Source organism: Podarcis liolepis (genome assembly GCF_965112155.1).
Source record: "Podarcis liolepis genome assembly, chromosome: 16".
In the NCBI taxonomy this organism is placed as follows: domain Eukaryota; kingdom Metazoa; phylum Chordata; class Lepidosauria; order Squamata; family Lacertidae; genus Podarcis; species Podarcis liolepis.
In genome coordinates, this window is record NC_139567.1 from 42833579 (window position 1) to 42856001 (window position 22423).

General features: G+C 50.3%; 1 protein-coding gene across 3 annotated transcripts in view; it reads right to left on the reverse strand.

The window, feature by feature from the left end:
* ABR (ABR activator of RhoGEF and GTPase) overlaps nucleotides 1–22423 on the reverse strand; it is a 119396-nt gene that overhangs the window by 61044 nt on the left and 35929 nt on the right. For 2 of the 3 annotated variants that reach the window (XM_083479809.1, XM_083479810.1), the window contains exon 2: nucleotides 12552–12754. In XM_083479809.1, coding sequence (XP_083335935.1) covers nucleotides 12552–12754 — 203 coding nt within the window. Of the gene's footprint in view, nucleotides 1–4953; nucleotides 5588–12551; nucleotides 12755–22423 lie in introns of those variants that run through there. The other variant, XM_083479811.1, reaches the window with a different exon arrangement.

Consider the following 22423-nt stretch of genomic DNA (forward strand, 5'->3'; position numbering starts at 1 on the left):
GTGAATGGGGGCAATCAGAGGTACAAATTTGGTACTCAGTGGTTTTCAACCAGGGGGCCCTGGACCCTGGGGTGCCGTGAATGACGGCTATGGGTGCTGCATGCAACACTAGCCTCTGTCTCTCTTCCCTTCCCTCCCTCCTCAAATGCCCTCTCATGTCTCTGCCTCCCAAAGACTTGCACAGCAAATGGTGTCTCTGGGGCTGGCCAGGAGCTGAGGCAGCCTGAGAGTAAGCAAGCAAGCAGACGAGTGAGCCCAGCTAGCCAGTCCACCAGCCCTTGCTGCTGGGAACAGACAGGCAAGTCCCAGGCCCCTGTGGGGCAGTGTGAAGGGGCACCTCTCTTTGGGGCAGCTCAAAGACCAGGGGCAGAGGCGGCGGCTGCCCAGAGGACTCCCAAGGAAGGGGAGAGAGGAGGCTGAAGGATCACTCTACCAGGGATGGCGTTCGGAAAGGGGTTGGAGGTGGCCGGCTTGGCAGGCAAAGGGTGACGTAACTGGGCTCCTGTGCCTCGCAGGGGTGCTGCAGAACAATATAATAATAATAAAAAAATTATTTATACCCCTCCCTTGCTGGCCAGAGCCGGGCTCAGGGCAGCTAACACGAATAAAATCACAGTAAAAACGTAATAGGGGGGGGACCCAATTTAAAATGCAGCCTCATTTTAAAGTAGCCGATCAAGACCATGAAGTGAGGGAAAACATAAGGGTCAGACCGAGTCCAAACCAAAGGCCAGGCGGAACAGCTCTGTCTTGCAGACCCTGCGGAAAGATGTCAAGGCCCTAGTCTCTTGTGACAGTGTTCCACCATGTTGGGGCCAGTGCTGAAAAGGCCCTGGCCCTAGTTGAGACCACCTTGCGACTTGGGACCTCCAAGGTGTTGTCGTTTGTGGACCTTAAGGTCCTCCGCGGGGCATACCAGGAGAGGCGGTCCCGTAGGTATATAGTTGGTCAAAGGTGCTGTGGACTCAAAGAGGTTGAAAACCTCTGCATTATTCCATTACCTAGCGGGTTTTCCTTCTAAAGATTTCAAAGATGTTTTCCGCAATCATTCTCCCGTAAGAGCATGTCAGTGTGGTCACCCCCCCCCCAATTTGGTAAGGAGGTGTTTTAAGGCCAGCCAAGGGAGCCTGTGGCAGAGGTGAAATTTGAAATGGGGACCCTCTTGGCTCTACCTCTCCAGGACACAGGGGCGGAGGAAGGGGGGTGCAGTGGGGGCGGACACCCCGGGTGTCTTCGCTGAGGGGGTGACATTTGGCGCGCCGCCCACCCGCGACTCCCAAGTCTACCCCGACTTTGCCCCCAAAGGCTATTGAGACTAACCAATATACCGCTTGAGTGCATATGGAGCCTCTAAACCAGAGAATTGTGGCTTGCACGATCCAAATAATATGATAAAATTCACAACGGTAAACATTAATGGCAGATTCCAAATACCGTATTTTTTGCACCATAACACTCACTTTTTTCCTCCTAGAAGGTAAGGGGAAATGTCTGTGCGTGTTATGGAGCGAATGCCTGCGGGTGGCGGGGGGGATCTGCTGCAGTCGTGAGCAGAGGATCCATGGTTCCCCTTCCTTCCCTCCTCCGTGGTTACAAAGCATGGATCCACATGGATCCTCAGGATTTTGCATTGGGCTACTCCAAACACACTGTCAGATCACATGTCTGTGGCCACAGCATGAACCACAAAAATCCACTATTTTTTTTCTTGTTTTCCTCCTCTAAAAGCTACGTGCGTGTTATGGTCTGGTGCGTGTTATAGAGCGAAAAATACGTAACTACTTAGTTTAATTTATTCATTGAAATTGATGGCCTTGGTTCAGTTATAGTCCTTCTTTTACACCTCCAGAGCCCCCTGCCCCACAATAAATCCACTACCCCCTAAAGGGTGGTAATGTCCACTTTGGGGGATCACGGACCTAACCAGCCAAAACATTCTCTATTTTCACAGTCTTTTAAAATATCCTTTTTAGAAAGCAGGATGCTTCTGAATACCACTCACTGGAAGTCAGAGGCAAGGAGAGTCACTGCTGCCCCATATTCAGGTCTCGCTGGGGGGCTTCCCTTTGCAGCATCTGTGCAGATGCAGGAGGCTGGACAGCATGGGACCCCTTTCTGGCCTGATCCAGCGGCTGGGCTTCTCTGACACTCTCAGGTTAAAATGCCGGTGGCAGAACAGCTCATTTCGAATGCCTCCTCGCAGAGACGCTCGTTTTGGTTCGCTTTGCATTAATTGCGGTTCATTTGCACTGTAAACCCTCCAGCTGACGTATTACTACAGAGGCTGCCTTTATGCGTCCACCAAACAAGCGGTTATCGCTGGGTGGTGTTGCTTGGGAAAACAAAGCAGGTACAAATGAGGGCAGGTCATAGGAGCGCCGGAAGTGGCCCTACGGGGAGTCAAAAGCCAGTGTTCCACCTAGGCTCAGGGTTGTCGACACTGACTGGCAGCAGCTCTCCAGGGGGCATTCAGGCGGGGGACATTCCCAGGCCTACCTGGAGAAGCTGGGGACTGGACCCAGGGTCTTCTGCTTGCAAGGCAGGGGCTTTGCCACTAGCTGCAGCTCTGCCCCTAAAAATGAAACAAGACTCCGGTCCTCATGGTTCTGAATCAACAGCTGATTTAAACAGGGGAAGCCTCCACATCGGACCGCGAGACCATCTGCCACAGTGCTGTCTACACCAGGGATCAGCAAACTTTTTCAGCAGGGGGCCAGTCCACTGTCCCTCAGACCTTGTAGGGGGCCAGGCTATATTTGGGGGGGGGGGAATGAAAAAATTCCTATGCCTCACAAATAACCCAGAGATGCATTTTAAATAAAAGGACACATTCTACTCATGTAAAAACACGCTGATTCCCAGACCATCCGTGGTCCGGATTTAGAAGGCGATTGGGCCGGATCCGGCCTCCAGGCCTTAGTTTGCCTGCCCATGGTCTACACCATCAATCTGTGGGTCCCCAGATGTTGTTGGACTACAACTCCCATCATCCCTGAGCTCTGGCCTTGCAAGCTAGGGATGATGGGAGTTGTAGTTCAACAACATCTGGGGACCCACAGGTTGAGAACTGCTGGTCTACACTGACCGGCAGAGGCTCTTCAATGTTCCAGGCGGGCGACATGCCCAGTGGGCCCACCTCGCAAGGTTGTTGGGATAAGTAATAGGAACAGAGGCAGAGGAATCAACCCCACTGAGCTCCTTGGAAGAAGGGAAGGATATAAATGCGAAAGAGCCTGACAAACAAACCACCTTTTTTCTTGTTGCTTTCCAGCAGTTGGAGAGCTTTGTTGTCACTTGTCTACATTCGGAGGGAAAACCACTTAAGATCTCGCCGTCCTCAGGCGGCTCCAACATGGGGCCTGCTGGGGCTCGACTCCCTCTCTGTTTTGCCCCCTTCCAACCTCCCACTCAGTGCCGCAGGCGCCCCACGGATCCAAACCCTTTCCCCCAGCCAATAGCACAACGCAAAGAGCCTGAACGCCCCATGGGCTGCCAGCCTGGGCCTGGCAGGGCTGGACTCACACATCACAAACACAGAGGAGCGGAAAGCACACACACAAGTCAAAAGAGCTTTCAGCTGCTGTACACAAAAAGGGCACATTCCTAACCCAGGAAAGAATAAATAAAAAAAAAACCTTCCACTCCGCTCCCAGGACTTAATTTGTGTGCCTGGCACCAAAACTTCCTGTAAGCTGAGCTTGCCAGCTCCAAAAGGGGAGCTGGAGGAGAGGCCTGCAATTACTCAGCAACGAAGCAACAGCAAAAAGAAAGGCCCTCTGCCCATGCTCAGAGGCAAGCCATCGTTGCCGCAACACTCCCCCAGCCACCCAAAGAAGCCTGAGGCTTTGGCACTGAAAATAATTTATTTTCTTGGAGAAAGTTGAACGTCGTGCTCAAATTAAGCCCTTGCATCTGAGCAGGGCTGTTCCAAAAGCATAGGGGGATTTAGAAATGGAGAGGGTTAGAAAATTAATAAAAATTATTAAAAAAAAAAAAAGAAATGGAGAGGGTTAGTTTTAGGCAGCAACTGTTGAGGGGGAAAGAGAAAAAAGCAAGGCACAGAAATATATCGGCTCCAGCCCAAACAAACAGCCTTATCAGCCCCCGCTGACCTCCAGCTTTCTGCAAACCCTAAACCCTTTTACCTCCAGAGGTGGGAGGACCAGGCTGGGATAAAGACAGACCTGGAAGCCCTTGTTGCTAAGCTCACACAAATCGCCAACAACATCTCGCTCCCAAGAGGCCCCCAAATCCTGGGGAAACCCTGGAATTATCTCTAGGAGGAGCAAGAAAGAGAGACTATGGCAGCATTTTCACTCACCCGATCACATCTAGATGTAAACCACAGCCCTGGAAAGCCCAGAGCTCCAAACTACAAGAGTGCCTCTGGGCCATATACAGGTATTATTATTATTATTATTATTATTATTATTATTATTATTATTATTATTATTATTACAATTCCCTCCATCACAGAACAAGGTGGGATTGAAGAGGCAGGGCGTCCTGCAACACCTTGAAATCAGCCACCCCTTGGCGGCACCTCTGGGGAATCGAGTGAGGGGCTGAACCCGCAGCAAAAGCCCCGCTCCCCATTTTATTTATTGCATGAACAGCAAACTGTCATCTCTTAAGGAGCTCCAAGCGGCGTACGCAGTCCCCCCCCCCCACGCTTAGTCCCCACGCCAATCCTGCGATGTAGGCTGGGCTCAGAAGCAGCAAGTTGCCCCAAACGGACACGGGTTTCGTGACGGAGCGGGGATTCGAACCCTGGCCCAAGCCTGGCACTCTATAGCCGCTGCACCAGTATGGGCTCAATGCCAGTGCAATGCCCAACTTAAGCCTTCAGTGGCCAGGCTACTGGGTCCTTCTGCCCCCTTTGGAAGCCCCCGTGCCAGTCCTGGAGGATTAGGCAGACACAAAGAGCCCACCTCGCCCCAATTGCGTGCCCACCTTCTCCGAGGCCGGCGAGCTGGGGGTAGCCGGCCTCTCCTCTTCCTCTTCTTCGAGGACCTTATCGAGATAGCCAATGGCTTCCTCTTCTTCTTGCATGGCTCCCCGGGCTCTGGGAAGAAGTCGGCCCCCCTCAGAGGAGCTGGGGGGCAGCCAGGCCTGGCATCGCCGCCTGGCACGGCCTCCTTCCGAGGAAGAGAGCCATTCCCGGGCACCGCAGCCCGGGACGGCACACACCCCAAACGCAACCCGCACCCTTTTTTCCAGAAGAGGCAAAGTCCGCAGCCAAGAAACTCAACTCCTGTGGGAAAAAAGCAAAGGAGGAGAAGAGAAGCCAGGAAACAGGAGGCTTAGCTTAACCCCTTCCCTGGGCTGGCAGCACGCATGGCTCCCGTCTCTCGGTCTTTTCTTTCCGCCGTCCTTGCCCAGCCTTGGCACTCGTCCAGCAGACAGGAAGCGCCAGCCTCGCCCGCTGGCCTGCCCTCGGTAGGTGGGGGAAAGGACCCTCTCTCCGAGATACCCACGCCGGGCAAAACGAGATATATGTATATATTTTTAAGACGAAGGAGGAGGTTGTTTCTCTCTCTCTCTCCGGTGCCAAGAGAAATGGGGAAAGTTCGTGGGAAGGAACTCTTTGAGGAAGCAGCTTTTTTCCGTGGTGCAGGAGGGCGGAGAGGTAGAAGAGGAGGAGGAGGCTAAATGCACCCCCTTAAAAAAAACCTGGAGGAGGAAAAAAGCAAGGACACAAATGCCACCGGGTGGTTGGAAGAGGAAAAAAGGAAAGATGGATCCCAAACTTGCAGCAGTCCCATTTGGAAGAAGCAGGTGCAGAAATCACCTGCTAAAAAGCAGCTAAAAACTACTGTCCCCAACCACAGGACGGCCTCTCAGGAAGGAAATGCAAGTGTCCCGGCCACAACGCTTCCTAGGCTGGGGCTCGGTTTTTTCCTCAGCCAAAAGATGGGGCTGATGACAACAGCCCGCCTCGCAAGGCTGTTGTGAAGATGGCCCGAGGTTTGTGTGCAGAGCGGGGGACAACAACATTCGAGTTCCCCCAGGGTAAAAGACGGGGGTATGAATAAATAAATAAATACAGTGGTACCTCGGGTTACATATGCTTCAGGTTACATACGCTTCAGGTTACAGACTCCGCTAACCCAGAAATAGTACCTCGGGTTAAGAACTTTGCTTCAGGATGAGAACAGAAATTGCGTAACGGCGGCCCGGCAGCAGCAGGAGGCCCCATTAGCTAAAGTGGTGCTTCAGGTTAAGAGCAGTTTCAGGTTAAGTACGGACCTCCAGAACGAATTAAGTACTTAACCCGAGGTACCACTGTATAAGAATTGTAATAATTGGTTAATGAAGAGTTCGGAAAAGGTCCTTTCTGTAGTGAAGTGTTAGGGCAGGGGTCAGCAAACTTTTCCAGCAGGGGGCCGGTCCACTGCCCCTCAGACCTTGCGGGGGGGCAGACTATATTTTGAAAAAAAATATGAACGAATTCCTATGCCCCACAAATAACCCAGGGATGCATTTTAAATAAAAGGACACATTCTACTCATGTAAAAACACGCTGATTCCTGGACCGTCCGTGGGCTGGATTTAGAAGGCGATTGGGCCAGATCCAGCCCCCGGGCCTTAGTTTGCCTATCCATGTGTTAGGGGAATGCGAGTCAGCGTGTCTCAGTGGTTAAAGTGCCAGACTAGGGTGAGAGAGGCCCTGGGTTTGAATTTCCACCCAGCCCCAAAGTGTGTTGGGTTACTGCAGGCCGGCTGCTCACTGCCTCGCAGGGTTGTTGGTGAGGATAGTTTTTGTGGGAGAGAATGACCTAGGCTCTCCTGAGGGCCTTAGGAGAAGGGTAGACTATTGCTCTAAACAGCAACAAACAAATATTTCTGCAAAAAGAAGGAAGAAAGGGGAGGGGACACAGGACGTCTCGGGGTCTTGAAATAATTTTTAAAGCTGCAAGAAGGACTGGCATCCCACTGGCTCAGGAGAGTCACAAAAATGTATTTCCAGCTCTGCCTATGCAGGCTTCTGAGCCACACAGAACGTTTCTTTGGCCCAGGTGAAGAGTCCTGTCTGATGCATAAGCCTGCATATACGTTTCCTAACAAACACAGAGGAACTATATCTATATAGATATATCTTCTCTCTCTCTGTTTCTCTCCTCCAAGACAAAAAGTGCATATAACTTTCTGGGAATGAGCTCAGCCACAATAAGACTGCGGATGGGTGAGAGGGGGAAAGAAGAGGTGAGAGGGGGGAAGAGAGGGGCGAGAAGTGGATTGCACACAGCTGTAGAGACCCAGAGGCAGCAAGGGAAAAAAGAAGCCTTCTCATCTGCAACAAGGAAGAAAAAGGGGAAGCCGCAGACCACAGAGTTTGCATACGCAGCTTTTTCTGCAGCTCTGGGGAGCTGGTCAGGGGGGAGAGAAGAACCGCCTTCTTTTCCCACCGCCTCTGAGCAAATATACTCCTTCCTGGGCAATTTCACTCCCTGCAAAAATTCACAAATTCACCTTGACGAAGCAGTGATCTTGTGCAAAATTAAACTGTGCTACTAAATGGGTTTTCATATTGTGTTTTAATGTTGTAACCTCCTCTGGGAACTAAGGGTGAATACTACTACTACTACTACTACTAATAATAATAATAATAATAATAAGTGTTTGAGCATGGGGGATTAAATTCTGCACCATGGCAGTCCAAAATCCAGCCATTGTGGCACCGGAGAGGATCGCTCCTAACACCAGGAAATCGTCCAGTTAAGCTGAATGTTGGAGGGTTCAGGACAGACAGGAGAACCTCCTTCATGTGGTTAACCTATGGAACTCCCTCCCACAGGAGACAGCGATGGTCGCCAACCTGGATGGCTTTTAAAGAGGATGAGGCAAATTCACAGAGGAGGAAAGGGATATTAATTTGATGCTGAATTGATTTCAGAATGAATTGATTTTAGAATGTATTTTAATTAATTGATTGGGGTTTTATGTAAACTGTGTTACTTTTACTGTTGTTAGCCGCTCTGAGCCTGGCTTCAGCTGGGGAGGGCGGGATATAAATTATTATTATTAATTATTATTATTATTACTACTACTACGAGCCTGGATGGCTATGCGCTGCCTCCACAGTCAGAGGCAGCAGTGCTTCTGAAGACCACAGAAGGGAAAAGATTGGCCTGATCCTGCTCCAGCACGCTCCTCTTATGTCCTTGTGCTGGACATGGAGCTGGGAAGGGGGAGAGAAAACTCAGCTTCAGCTGCTCACTCTCTGCCCGACAATCGGCTTCTCTCAACCTAGCCTGTGTCCTACCTCACAGGGTTGTCGCAAGAGAAGCGGGGGGGGGGGACAGGGCACATGCTTTGGAGGAAACCGTAATAAAGAAAAGCAAGAAGAACAAGCCGCCGCCTAGAAGCACAGAGTTGGGGAGCCCCTCAGAGGTCCTCTAGCCCACCCCGTCAGCCCCCCGCTTAAGACAGGACGCAAGCACGGAAGGGTTCAAATCCCCACCCTGCCATGAAGGTTTCACCGGGTGACCTTGGGCCACTCACTGCCTCTCAGCCAAAACTACCTCACAGGGTTGTTGTGATTCTGCCTAAACACCTCTCACTAAGTCCCCACCCTGCGCCAGTTCAGCAGGACATTCTCTGCCTGGTTACATGGAAGTCACACTGCTTATTTTACAGTGGTGCCCCGCAAGACGAACGCCTCGCAAGACGGAAAACCCGCTAGACGAAAGGGTTTTCCGTTTTGGAGGCACTTCGCAAAACGAATTTCCCTATGGGCTTCCTTCGCAAGACGAAAGCCCATAGGGAAATCTCCGGGACAGCGGGGAAGCGCAGCGCGTCTTCCCCACTGTCCTCAGACCTCCTCCGAAGGCTGGCGGTGGGGCGGAGAGACCTTCTCCCCGCGCCAGCCTTCGGATGGCTGTCCTGAAGACTTGCGGTGGGAGGAGGGTTTTCCTTCCCACCGCCAACATTCAGAATGCTGTTCTGAATGTTGGCGGTGGGGAGGAAAAACCCTCCTCCCACCGCAGGCCCCGGGAACAGAGGAGAAGCGCTGCGCCCCTTCCCCTCTGTTCCCATACCTGTCCTGAAGGCTTGCGGTGGGGAGAAAAGCCCTTCTCCGCACTGCCAGCCTGGCAAGCGGTTTCCATAGGAACGCATTAATTGATTTTCAATGCATTCCTATGGGAAACCCTGCTTCGCAAGACGAAAAACTCGCAAGAAGAAAAAACTTGCGGAACGAATTAATTTCGTCTTGCAAGGCACCACTGTATTTTAAAAGCATTTTTATCGTTTTTCAATCAAACAGTAGACTTACAGGAAAACCGGCACTAGCAGTGCACCCGTGTTATCGTTTTCTTGCAATGCGCTTGGACTAACGTGAAATACAACAGGTGGATCAAGCAGGCTGTTTGTGTGTTTCTACACTATTTTGCCTCCCTCGTAGTAATTTTCCTGAACAGAGCCATCAGCGAAGCAGCAGGATCCTCCGGTCCCTCTGCCGGCCCATTAGGTTTTCTCTAGAATCTATTGACATCCATAAGGGCTAGAAACTTGATGTTTGGATGACAGTTCCCATCATCCCTGACCACTGGTCCTGTTAGCTAGGGATCGTGGGAGTTGTAGGCCAAAACATCTGGAGGGCCGAAGGTTGGGGATGCCTGCTCCAGTCCAATGCAACAAAAACAATTAGCCACAATAGTTTTAAAATATATAAAAAAGCAATAAATTAAAAACAGGTTAAAACATGCTTGAAATCACACAATAGCCACATGTAACATAATGTGCGGTTTTACCTGCCCCTTAAGGAAAGGATTTGTGTGGGGAATCGGGGGGCGGGGGCAGGAGAGGCAAAGCTGGGTAGTGGAGGGAGAAGAGAGAGCACAGTCAGGGATAAGTAGTAGAGAGCCTTTTTTTAAAAAAGGACAATGAGGACTAGAGACTTGAAGCCAAGACAAAACTGGGAGAAGGAGCCAGCGCAGGGAATATGAAGGAGTAGGTGACGGTCGTGACGGGGGCCTCAAAGACAGACACACTTTCCACCCAGGACAACGTGGAAGGTTAAGAGTTAACTGCAAGGGAATGGGAGGATTTGTGGGTTTTAAGGCTTGCAAATCCCCTCAGCTATGGGGCCTCAGCCTCAACAAAGGCAAGCTATTTTCCATGTGGGTTGCAGGGCTTTTCTTCTGCATGCTCCCCACAGCAAAAACCCTGGCGCTGCAACACACCCACCCACACCCAAACACCCACCATACTGAATTTTGATTCTTAAATCAGGTACAATATATGGGGGACAGGTGTCGTTTTTTCTAATCAGAAACCTTAAAAAAAGAAAAGGAAAAAGAAGTGTGGTAGCTCATTATGGCCACCAGGTGGGGCAAGGAGCCCAGATCACAGGAAGCTGGTGCCCTCCTAACCTGAGATTTTAAAATGAAGACCTGGCAGAAAGTGATTTCCAGGTCTAGGAAGCTGCCTTATACCATCTACCTCAGTATTGCTTACACTAACTGGCAGCAGCTGTACGGGATTTCAGGCGGGGAAATTCTGCTCCTCACGCTTCTGTAATAAGGACTGATTTAAAGAGAAGCTGCTTTATACTGAATGAGAACCTGAGTCCACCCAGCTCACTATTATTGCCCACACGGACGGGCAGCTACGTCCACAGCCCCACCAGGAGATACCGGGAATCGAACCTGGGACCTTCTGCATGCAGATCAGGTGCTCTGATGCTGAGCTCTGGCCCTTCTTTGCCTTCCCAGGTAGCAGGCCGCGAAAGAGGCCTTCTTCCCAAGGCCTCAGGGCCAGTTGAAGAAGAGGAAACCGCAAGCGCTCAAGACCAAGGGGGTCCCCTCGTACCACAGCCTTCAGACACGTTTCATAAAATCCATACACTTCTGGATTGCAAAAATGCGAAACAAAATCTCAAAGCAGTTTACAAAAAAAGATAAAATATTAAAACAACAGATCGAGTCGGAAGGGACCTGGGGTCATCTAGTCCAACCCCCTGCAATGCGATGAAAACAATTAAGCACAATCGTTTAAAACATTCAAAAAATTAAAATAAGCAATAAATGAAAAACAAATTAAAAGGTGCTACATTCCAGATAACTGGGTAGGCTTGCCGAAACAGAAAGGTTTTAATCAGGGACAGAAAAGAGGACAGTAAAGTTTCCCGCCTGGTGTCAATAGGCAGGGAGTTCCAAAGGGCAGCTGGAGTTCTTACAAATGCAAACAGATATTTTGTGGCATCTGTAACAGATTGAAGCTGTTGAGAGGGCATCAAACTGCTTATGGTAACCGCACACCCTTGGGTGTGTTACGGCTAAAATCTGGGTGCAAGGCTGCTCTGCCACCCAGCTCGTCGGACTAGGTCCGCGGGTCCCTGCGGAGGAAAATGAGCTCAGCCGGAGACAGGAGCAAACTGCAGAAGATCCAAGTTTATTGCGCAACAGGTTCAAGGCGAGATTGAACCCCGAGAAAGGGGTGACATGAACTTTTGAAATTTTCCTCCATATCCCAGAATACAGTGCAAAATACATCCCAGTTACATCATGAATACATTAGGAAGGGGTTGGGTTACACCGGATTAACATATGGAGGAGGGAGGGGGGAATATGCAGAGCTGGAGATATGGAGGAGGGAGGGGGGAATATGCAGAGAGCTGGACGAGGGGGGGGGGAATATGCAGAGAGCTGGAGATATGCGCAGATAAGCACATCCTGAGAAGACAGTGGTCAATGTATGCATGGTCTGGCAGAGTGATTCGACAGGATATGGGTTGAGGGATTATGGAGGACAGGGGAGGTGTCATGGGGTCCTAGAGAAATTGAGCAAATTGGCATGTTGATTTTCTATGAATTTTATAGATTTTAGTCCCTTTTGACATTGACAACTGGAAATAAATGGATATATTGTAGCGAAGAAGGAGGTGAAAAAGACATGCCCCCCCTTCCGTATCAGGTGGGTCTAGGAGGAGAGGCTTCCCAGGCGCTGGCCAATAGCACCCTGCAAACGTGGCTCTGGTGCCTTTCCGTAATAAGGTTTAAGATCATATTTCCACCTCGCCTGCCTTTCACAACATGCAAAGCAACTTTGCAAAGTCCTTTACACTTCCGCAATACCTTATCAGCTCTTGGGTTTTAAAAACGCAAATGTCCCACAACCCGCTCCAGCACGAGAGAATTGCTGAATTAGACACATTAAATAAATAAAACAAAATTAGGTTTTAAAGATGGGCCTGCTTCTCCCATGCTCAAATTTAAACAGCAAAAAGGGGGTGGTCACCCATCATGTCTGCCCCCCCCCCACCTCTACAATCTGTCCCACAGAAATGACCTCTTCACAAAGAACATAGTTAAATCTATGGAACTCCTCTTCCAGCAGGGCTGGAAAATTACTCCCTGCCTGGAACCCTGGACAGCTGCTGCCGGTCAGTGCAGACAATACTGAGGTAGGTGGGCAAGCAGCCTGACTCGGTAAATGTGAAGCACTTCAAACGCCATACGCTATCATAGCAACGCATAATAAACCATCACCAACAGCAACAACAAAGGGGGGGGATGGCATTTTTGGCCGGACCCCCAACCACTTACCACAGTCCCCAGTCCATCCGCTGGGGTTGGTGAGAGGCTCTCGCACCCGTCTCCGCCGTTCCCGCCCTCTTGGCCGCGGGCGCTGAGCTGAGGAGACATGGTGGGCGACTCGTCGATGTAGGGCATGGTCTCCGAGCCCCCAGGGGGGGCCTTGGGCTCCTCGTTCCCCTCAGCGTCATAATCCTCCATGCCATAGTTGAAATCTGTCAACAGGACCAGAGAGAGAGGGCCGGTCACTCAAAGTCTGACGGAGAGCTCTGGGCCAAGATGGCAGCAAGTTGTAATTGTTTTCATTCATTCATTTACTTATTGCATTTCTATCCCGCTTTTTTCACGAAGGAGCTTGAGGCGGCGTACAGTGGTACCTCAGGTTACATACGCTTCAGGTTACACACTCTGCTAACCCAGAAATAGTACCTCGGGTTAAGAACTTTGCTTCAGGATGAGAACAGAAATTGCGTAACGGTGGCGCAGTGGAGGCCCCATTAGCTAAAGTGGTGCTTCAGGTTAAGAACGGACCTCCGGAACGAATGGAAGTACTTAACCTGAGGTACCACTGTACATCGTTCTCCCATTCCGCATTTAATCCCTCACAACAACCCTGTGAGGTAAGGATAGAGGCTGAGAGGCAGGCCCTGTGGCCCAAGGTCACATATCCAGTGAGCTTTATGCCCAAGAGGGGATTCGAACTCATGTCTCTCCCAGATCCTAGTCTGACACTCTAACCGCCACGGTGGCGCAGCACTACTGCCCGGATGTTGTCATTGATTTGTCACCAGATTCTGTCTTAAAGTTTTAAGTGTATTTTCGCTTATTGCATTTATAAATTTTAAATTTATTGTTGTACATTGTTTTAAATGTTTGTTTTCCTTCTGGGATTGTACCCCCAAGTGTGTTTTATAAGCTGGTCTCTGGCCGTAATAAATTATCTCTCTCTCTTGATTTGTCATAAATTGGCTTGAGTTACTTCTGTTAAAAAAAGAAGTGACTAGTAAGTTGAATAATAATAATAATACTGAAATTTGTTGTAAGTCGAGGACTAATACATTTATTAAGAAAATCATAACCATACAGGGAACCCCCATTTATGTGTATTCAATATGTGTATGACTCTACATGTGCACATCGCACCAATCCCAGAAGTGAAGAGTCCCGAAAACATCACAAAAAGGGGCAGAACGGGGTGTTTGCAGGATTTCCCAACCATGTTTCAAATATACGCAATTTCACTTAAACATACGGTGCCTTGGAGTGTCAAGGTGGGGTGGCCTGTATTCTGAGCCCCTCTGTAAACCTCTCACACCTGAATTGTCACCTGGCTATTAAAGCCCCTTCCCCCTTTTATAAGCATCGGTGGGCGGGGTTCTGATGTCACTTCCCCTAGCCCCTCACTTTTCCTGGGCAGCCGCTAGCCTGGGAGAAAAGCAACGACAATGACAAACCTAGACAGCATCTTAAAAAGCAGAGACATCTCCTTGCCAACAAAGGTCCGTATAGTTAAAGCTCTGGTTTTCCCAGTAGTGATGTATGGAAGTGAGAGCTGGACCATAAAGAAGGCTGATCTCCGAAGAATGGATGCTTTTGAATTCTGGTGCTGGAGGAGACTCTGGAGAGTCCCATGGACTGCAAGAAGATCAAACCTCTCCATTCTGAAGGAAATCAGCCCTGAGTGCTCACTGGAAGGACAGATCCTGAAGCTGAGTCTCCAATACTTTGGCCACCTCCTGAGAAGAGAAGACTCCTTGGAAAAGACCCTGATGTTGGGAAAGATGGAGGGCGCAAGGAGAAGGGGACGACAGAGGACAAGATGGTGGGACAGTGTTCTCGAAGCTACAAACATGAGTTTGACCAAACTGCGGGAGGCAGTGGAAGACAGGAGTGCCTGGCGTGCTCTGGTCCAGGGGGTCACAAAGAGGCGGACACGACTCAACGACTAAACAATAAGAAAGCCTGCCATCACTAGGGGCCAAAACAGGGACCCTTCTCTGGCCAGGCCCTGCCTCACCAACTTGCTGCTGATGTTCTTGCCGACACCTCCTGCCAGCCCCCCAGATGCCTCCTCCTACACCTGCCAGCCCCCCATGGTTCGGCTATCAAAGGGGGCCAATGCCAGTTGGGCAAGGCCTGCCCTGGTGGGTCTCACTCCAGACTGCAGCCAGGCAGAGGCAACTGAGCTATGCCCCATCCCACGGTCAATGGACGTCTCTAGGAAAGGAAATTGGGGCTTCCTGCAAGGCATGGACTCTTGTGCATTTCTGAGCACAATTCAAAGTGCTGGTGCTGACCTTGAAAGCCCAAAACGGCCTCGGTCCAGTATCCCCGAAGGAGCGTCTCCACCTCCATCATTCTGCCCGGACACTGAGGTCCACCGCCGAGGGCCTTCTGGTGGTTCCCTCACTGCGAGAAGTTACAGGGAACCAGGCAGAGGGCCTTCTCGGTGGTGGCGCCTGCCCTGTGGAATGCCCTCCCATCAGATGTCAAGGAAATAAACAACTATCTGACTTTTAGAAGACATCTGAAGGCAGCTCTGTTTAGGGAAATTTTTAATAACTCGTGTTTTAATGCATTTTTAACCTTCTGTTGGAAGCTGCCCAGAGTGGCTGGGGAGACCCAGCCGGATGGGCAGGGTAGAAATAAATTACTACTACTACTACTACTACTACTACTACTACTACAGTGGTACCTCAGGTTACAGATGCTTCAGGTTATAGACTCTGCTAACCCAGAAATAGTACCTCGGGTTAAGAACTTTGCTTCAGGATGAGAACAGAAATTGCACGGCAGCAGCGAGAGGCCCCATTAGTTAAAGTGGTACCTCAGGTTAAGAACAGTTTCAGATTAAGAACAGACCTCCAGAACGAATTAAGTTCTTAACCCGAGGTACCACTGTATTATGCACAGAGAGTCTGTGCCCAGACCCTGCTCTACAAAAATAAGGCACCCAGATGAACACAATGCAGATGTGAGAAGACAAGAAAGTGGGCGGGTGCCAACTGCCCCCCCCGCCTCTCCCCCTCCCCAGAGGCGCCAACTCCTTCCTCTCACATTAGCGCATTATTACCTCCTGGAGCATCCCAGCCACCCACTCTGTACTCAGTCAGGCGTGCGGCCCCTGCTCACTCCCCCCCCCAACAGCCTGACACACTTCCCCACTTTTGCACAATTAACCACGCGTCCTTGAATCCGCCGCCTTGAAGCCCTGGTGCTTTGTGCCAATTTGCTGTGGCAAGGCCAGGCCAGGACTGGGGCGCTTCTTTCGAGAAGGTGGCTGCGTTATAGGAAGGGAGGGAGACTAGGGGTCACCCCCACCCCCCAATCACATTAGAAATAGGATTGGGTTCCTGTGTGCTTGGGGGTGAAGGAGAAAACCCACCCCCATTCTGCAAAACGGATGGTTCAAAACAAAACACCCCACAAGCAACATCTCCACCTCACATCAGTCGGGCCCAATGCAACACGTTGAGTTGCACTGCATAATTTATCCTGCCTCTGAAATTCATGGGGGTTGGGGGAGGCAGAAGGGATGGCCTGAATGTGTGAATGCAGGTCCAGGTTTTTGCATTGCCAGAAGTCACCTCAAACAGCTTTGTCGTGGAAGCAGTTCCGATATTATTATTATTATTATTATTATTATTATTATTATTATTATTATTATTATTATACCATCCTTCAACCTCAGGGCATTTCGCAAGATGAATTGTGGGAGTCGTAGTTTCAAACATCTGGAGGGCACCAGGTTGGTGTAGTAGTTAAGGGTGCCAGACGTTAAGATCCAGGGTTCAGATCCTGCCCCAGCTGCAAAGCTTTCTGGGTGAGAATGGGACCGGTCACCGTCTCTCAGGCCAAATATGAGAAGAGGGTGTTGGTCTAGATCAGCCACTGGCCTGATCCACCAGGCTCTTCTTGGATTCTTGCCTTTGACACTAGACGCAGAATTCAGCTTTCAGAGAATCTCGCTTTTGTTTTCAAGAGGCAAGTTATTAGTCCTCATGATTCTGTGAGAGCGGGACGCAGGACTAGATGGAGCACTGGCCTCATCCACTCTTCTGATACTCTTGCCCATGCCAGAAGATGCGGGTGACTCTCCAGGTAACATACCAATTGACCCAGTTTACTGGGGTTGTAATATGAGAGTTTAGTGATGCTTCTGCACATTTCCAAGTTCCAGAGAACTTGCAACATTCTGGGAGAGTCACGGAGCAACATGCAAATGTGTCGGTGTCGAACTGTGCTCTCTTTGTCTCCGTCCTAGGGAAATTTGAGGGTTGAGGTTTGCATCCCAAATCCTCTTCCCCAGGGCTGAACAATGAAGGTGTCACAGCGGGGAAAGAAATAAACTGGAAATAACATCCCCCCCCACCTACAGCAGTTCCCTTCTTCCCAGAAAACAATTAAGGGGCCACAAAACAAAAATCCCCAAGAGAAAGAGGAACATTTTTGGCTGCCTCTTTTCAAAAGGAGACCAGTGACGACGACAACAACATCACCCCTATCAGTATTCTCTTTATTATTAATTATTGTTATTATTACTTTGCAGTCACCGTTTCAGTGTTTCAGCACTGGGGCAGATATCTTTTCAATTATCTCTAAGCTGACGGGGTTCCGGTAGCGTTATAGAAGGGCATAAATTTAGCAAGAGCAGCCGCACTTCATCATTTGACCTTTATTTCCGCCTGGCTGCAAACTTTAATTTTTATGTGCGTTTGCTCTTTCAAACAAGGCTTTCTCCTTATAAACAGGGGGAGCAAACTGGGTGCTTGCCAGACTTTGCTGGGCTATGCCTCTCATCACGCTGGCTGTTGGTGGAGAAGGAATCACAGAATTGTAGACTTAGAAGCGATCCCAAGGGTCATCTCTTCCAACCCTGGAATCTTTTGCCCAACGTGGCACTTGAACCCACAACTCTGAGATTAACAGTCAAACGCTTTAGTGAGATGGGAATCTAACAACACCTGGGGGACCACGGCCTCCCCCCAGAGCAGCCTTTGCCCACCTGGCGCCTTTGAGATGTTGCCAGACTACAACTCCCAGCAGCAAACAAGGCCGTGAGGATGGGAACTGTAGTTCGAAACATCTAGAGGCCGTTCGGTTGCCTATCCCTGCCTTAAAGCTCCCATTCAAGTGCAGTCTGTTGCCAGGATCATCTCCTAGGCTCTGCTGTGAAACCCCCCCACCCCCAAAAAAACCCCACTCCCCCTGCCCTTCTGCTTTAGCGCCCGCCTCCCCATCCCGATCCCACGCAACGCTCCTTCGCTCCTTTGCTAGCAGCTTGAGGCCTGTGCCGTCGCCATGACAACCGCCTCCTACTGCATCCCACGGTGATGCAATTCCTGCAGCTGTAAATCCACTCAGGTGCCCCCACACGGATGAGGGTGGGACGATGCACCCTAATCAGCCTTTGTGGCGAAAGGGGTGGGGTGGGGCGCTAAGAGGGAAAGCAAGGAGGGTCCCTCCCCAATTCCTGGGGTGAGGCAGGTGGGCAGGAAGAAGATGTCCCCCTCTCCCTTTCCACCCAGAGTGGTTAGATAATACTCCCGCCGGCTGAGGTAATGGAATGAGGAGCTTTCAGGCCTGCCAGATCTACCGAGGTGGGTTGGTCTTTCTGCTTGATCCACCAACAGGGCTTGGGTGAGAAAATAATAATAATAATAATAATTTATTTCTACCTCACCCATCTGGCTGGGTTTCCCCAGCCACTCTGGGCGGCTTCCAACAAAACACTAAAATACAATAACCTATTAAACATTAAAAGCTTCCCTAAAGAGGGCTGCCTTCAGATGTCTTCTAAAAGTCTGGTAGTTGTTGTTCTCTTTGACATCTGGTGGGAGGGCGTTCCACAGGGTGGGCGCCACCACCGAGAAGGCCCTCTGCCTGGTTCCCTGTAACTTGGCTTCTTGCAGCGAAGGAACTGCCAGAAGGCCCTCGGCGCTGGACCTCACCGAATGAATACGCTCACCGAAGCAATTAAGGGATGTGGTACCCAGGCATCTGTTCTCAGGGGCCAGAACAGGATGTAGCTCTCAGCTCCCCAGCCCCACACGAAGTCCAGTCATGGTGAAAGGGTTATAGAGCATTAGACTAGGCCTTGGGAGAGACCAGGGTTCGAATCCCCGTTCAGCCTTGACGCTTCTGTGACTTGGGGAGCCAGTCACTGCCTTTCTCAGCATGTTCCTGTTTAAGAACAGCCTTTAATTCCGAACCAAGAGGAGTGGAATCTTGGTTTAATTCGGGGGTCAGGTCTCAACCCAAGGACAGAGCAACTGCTTTGTGTAGCTTCAATTACCAAAGACATTTCCAGGCAGGGCTGTGGGGGAAAGACTCCTGTCCGAAGCCCCAGAGAATCGCTGCCAGTGAGATAGGCAACACCAAGACAGATGGCCCATTTTTTGACTCTCTGAACCCCTGAAATCCTTTTTCATTCCATCCAGCCCCTTTCTACGTGGGGAATCCCCCCCAACATTTATTTCCCATTGGACTATTTGATTCCCCCCCCCAAAAAAAAATAACTAGCTTGCAAGAGTGCTTTCTCGATCTCGGTTTGCAAGCAGTGAGGTTAATGCCAGGACCTGTTAAGGGAACCTCGCCTAATCTTTCTTTTCCCCCTGCCGTTCAGAAGTCATTTTAAAACTTCAGCTGAGCAGTGAAAACGGAGGCGTCTCATGGTTCCCCACTGCTTTCGAACTCAGCTCTTTGCATTACATGTTAATATGAAGAGGTGGTTTGTTGATCCGGCCCTGCGTGACCCCCGCCCTTTCAGTAGCCTGGCACTGGGGAGTGCTTGTACCTGAACTCTGCAATTCTTTATTTTATTTTGGTTGGGGGGGGTGGAGTGTCAGATGACAGAAATGGCAAATGAGACCAAGACTGCTTAGCTGGGAGGGAACCTCAGCCGTGGTTTAAAATGCCTGCTGCGTACAAAGCCCTACAAGAACATAAGAAGATGATCAGGATCAGGCCAATGGCCCACCCAGTCCATCCTTCTGTTCTCACAGTGGCCTGTGGGAAACCCGCAAGCAGAATTCGAACACAAGACCGCTCTCCTCTCCAGGGGTTTCCAGCAACAGGAATTCAGAAGCACTGCTGCCTCTGACCGTGAAGACAGAGCATAGCCACCGTGAAGTATTGTAGAATTGTAGTGTTGGAAGGGACCCCGAGGGTCATCTAGTCCAACCCGCTGAAATGCAGGAATCATTTACCCAACCTGGGGCTTAAACCCACATCCTGGGTGGCTGAGCTAGCCACCGATTGCCTTCTCCTCCCTGAATTGGCCCAATCCTTTTCGAAAGCCGTCTAGATTGGTGGCCATCACTGTGCTCCCTAGCGAGTTCTACAGCTCCCTCGGTCCCAAACACGTGCACTCTTAACATGCTCAGTGGCACTCTACTCAAGGAGCTCGAAAACACTGACGCCAAGTGCTTTGTGCGCGATGGCCTCGCCCGTACGCAACGCCATTGCCTTGTTTTACTGCAGCCATTCTGCGCCACGGCACTAATAATAATAATAATAATAATAATAATAATAATAATAATAAATTTTATTTATACCCCACCCTCCCCAGCCGAGACCGGGCTCAGGATAGCTAACACCAAATATAAAAACAATTGATTGAAATACTGCTTAAAAAAACAAGATTAAAACACATTAAAACATTAATAGGCAGCCTCATTTCAGTGGAAACTCAATCAAAAACTTTTTGGGGGATAAAAATGTCAAGTCTTCACCAAGGCTAATACAATTTGAGTAAGAGGAACTTCCTTTTCTGTTCCTTACCAGAAAAAAGGACTGCTGGCACCTTAAAAAAAGGGCTTGCAATTCTTAGAAAGAGCGCATGATAGATGGAGGTGGCCTTTGAGGTGCCCTCGCCTAGACCCTTCCCACCTCACTTCCTCTGCCCTCCTTGCCACGCTGGGAATGCCAAGCGCCTGCCATCAATCCAGCCTCGCTCTGTCCTCTGACTCCCCCCGCACACACGCACCCGAAAGGCAGCCCGAGGCGACAGAACGGAGAAAGCAAAGTCAGAAGCAGGACCAGAATGCTAATGCCAACACCAGAGGTCTCCTTGGCTTTGTGAGTGAAGCGGCTGTCCTGAAACGGAGGCTGGAAACTGGGGCAGTCCTCTCCCACCCCACAGCACCGCATGCCATCTCCTGGCTTGCAGCAATGGGGAAGGGTGGGATTAGGGCTGCAAAGCCCATTGTCTCAAGGGCCGCATTGTCCTGCAGACAGTCTTCTGGGGGCCACTTGCAGGCCCAGAGGGGAAAGTAGAAGAAGCAAATGTTGCGACTCTTAGCTTTGAAAAGCAGGCCACAGTTCAACCACAGCCAAGTCAAAGGGCTCTGTCTTTACATATATATGAGGGTGAAAGAGGAGAGCGCAAAATATGGTTTGAAGCTCAACATCAAAAAAACGAAGATCATGGCCACTGGTCCCATCACCTCCTGGCAAATAAAAGGGGGGGAAATGGAGGCAGTGAGAGATTTTACTTTCTTGGGCTCCGTGATCACTGCAGATGGTGACAGCAGCCACAAAATTAAAAGATGCCTGCTTCTTGGGAGAAAAGCAATGACAAACCTAGACAGCATCTTAAAAAGCAGAGACATCACCTTGCCGACAAAGGTCTATATAGTAAAAGCTCTGGTTTTCCCAGTAGTGATGTATGGAAGTGAGAGCTGGACCATCAAGAAGGCTGATCGCCAAAGAATTGATGCTTTTGAATTCTGGTGCTGGAGGAGACTCTTGAGAGTCCCATGGACTGCAAGAAGATCAAACCTCTCCATTCTGAAGGAAATCAGCCCTGAGTGCTCACTGGAAGGACAGATCCTGAAGTTGAGGCTCCAATACTTTGGCCACCTCGTGAGAAGAGAAGACTCCCTGGAAAAGACCCTGATGTTGGGAAAGATGGAGGGCACAAGGAGAAGGGGACGACAGAGGACGAGATGGTGGGACAGTGTTCTCAAAGCTACCAGCATGAGTTTGACCAAACTGCAGGAGGCAGTGGAAGACAGGAGTGCCTGGCGTGCTCTGGTCCATGGGGTCACGAAGAGGCGGACACGACTAAACGACTAAATAACAACAACAAAAACCTTTCTTCACCCAGGCAAGCAAGGAGGCAGGGTCAGAGTTCAAGGGAAGACTTTTACAGCCCGGCAAAAACACTCAAGTGCAAATCAGTGCAGTGTGTGGCTTGGGGAGAGTGTCCTGAGGACCACACAGAGAGGTATTGGGGTCCACTTTCAGCCCCTTTCAGCCCCTTCCCACCCTGCCCTAAGCTTTCCCAATCCCAGCTTCAATGGTGCAAGTAACAAGGTGCCCCCTGATTGAAACAGGCAGATTAATTTATTTTTGTAATGGCATCCGTCTGTCTTGAGCGTCAATGGAGTCCACCTCTGGGGGTGAAGTTAAATTGTGACCTCCCTGAGCCACAATTAATGCAAGCCACGCAACCGCTTCCCCCACAGGATGGCACAGCCAAACACTTTTCAGGTTTCGGGCGTGCAGAGCGTACTTGGCACACCCTCCGCCTGGCATCATTCGCACACCGAAAGCCCAAATTATTTCGCCTGCCAAGGACATTTATAATTCACACTCGCTTCCCCTCGCACTGCCCGCCGGGCTATCTTTGCCACAGCAAGGAGCCAAGCTGGGCGTAGGATTCGGAGTGGCAATTCCTGAACTGCGTCCCAGACAGAGAGAGAAAGAAATCATTTAAAGAAACGGAGAACACCCAGAACACAAAACCCAAGTCATGTCCCTGCCTTGGCATGCTCTAGATCAGGAGCTCTGGGAGGGTGGGTGACTATTATTAACCCCCACCCAATTCCACCAGACCCTTCCACAGTGCCTCCTTTCTTTCCCCCCTCTTGCCAGAGGTC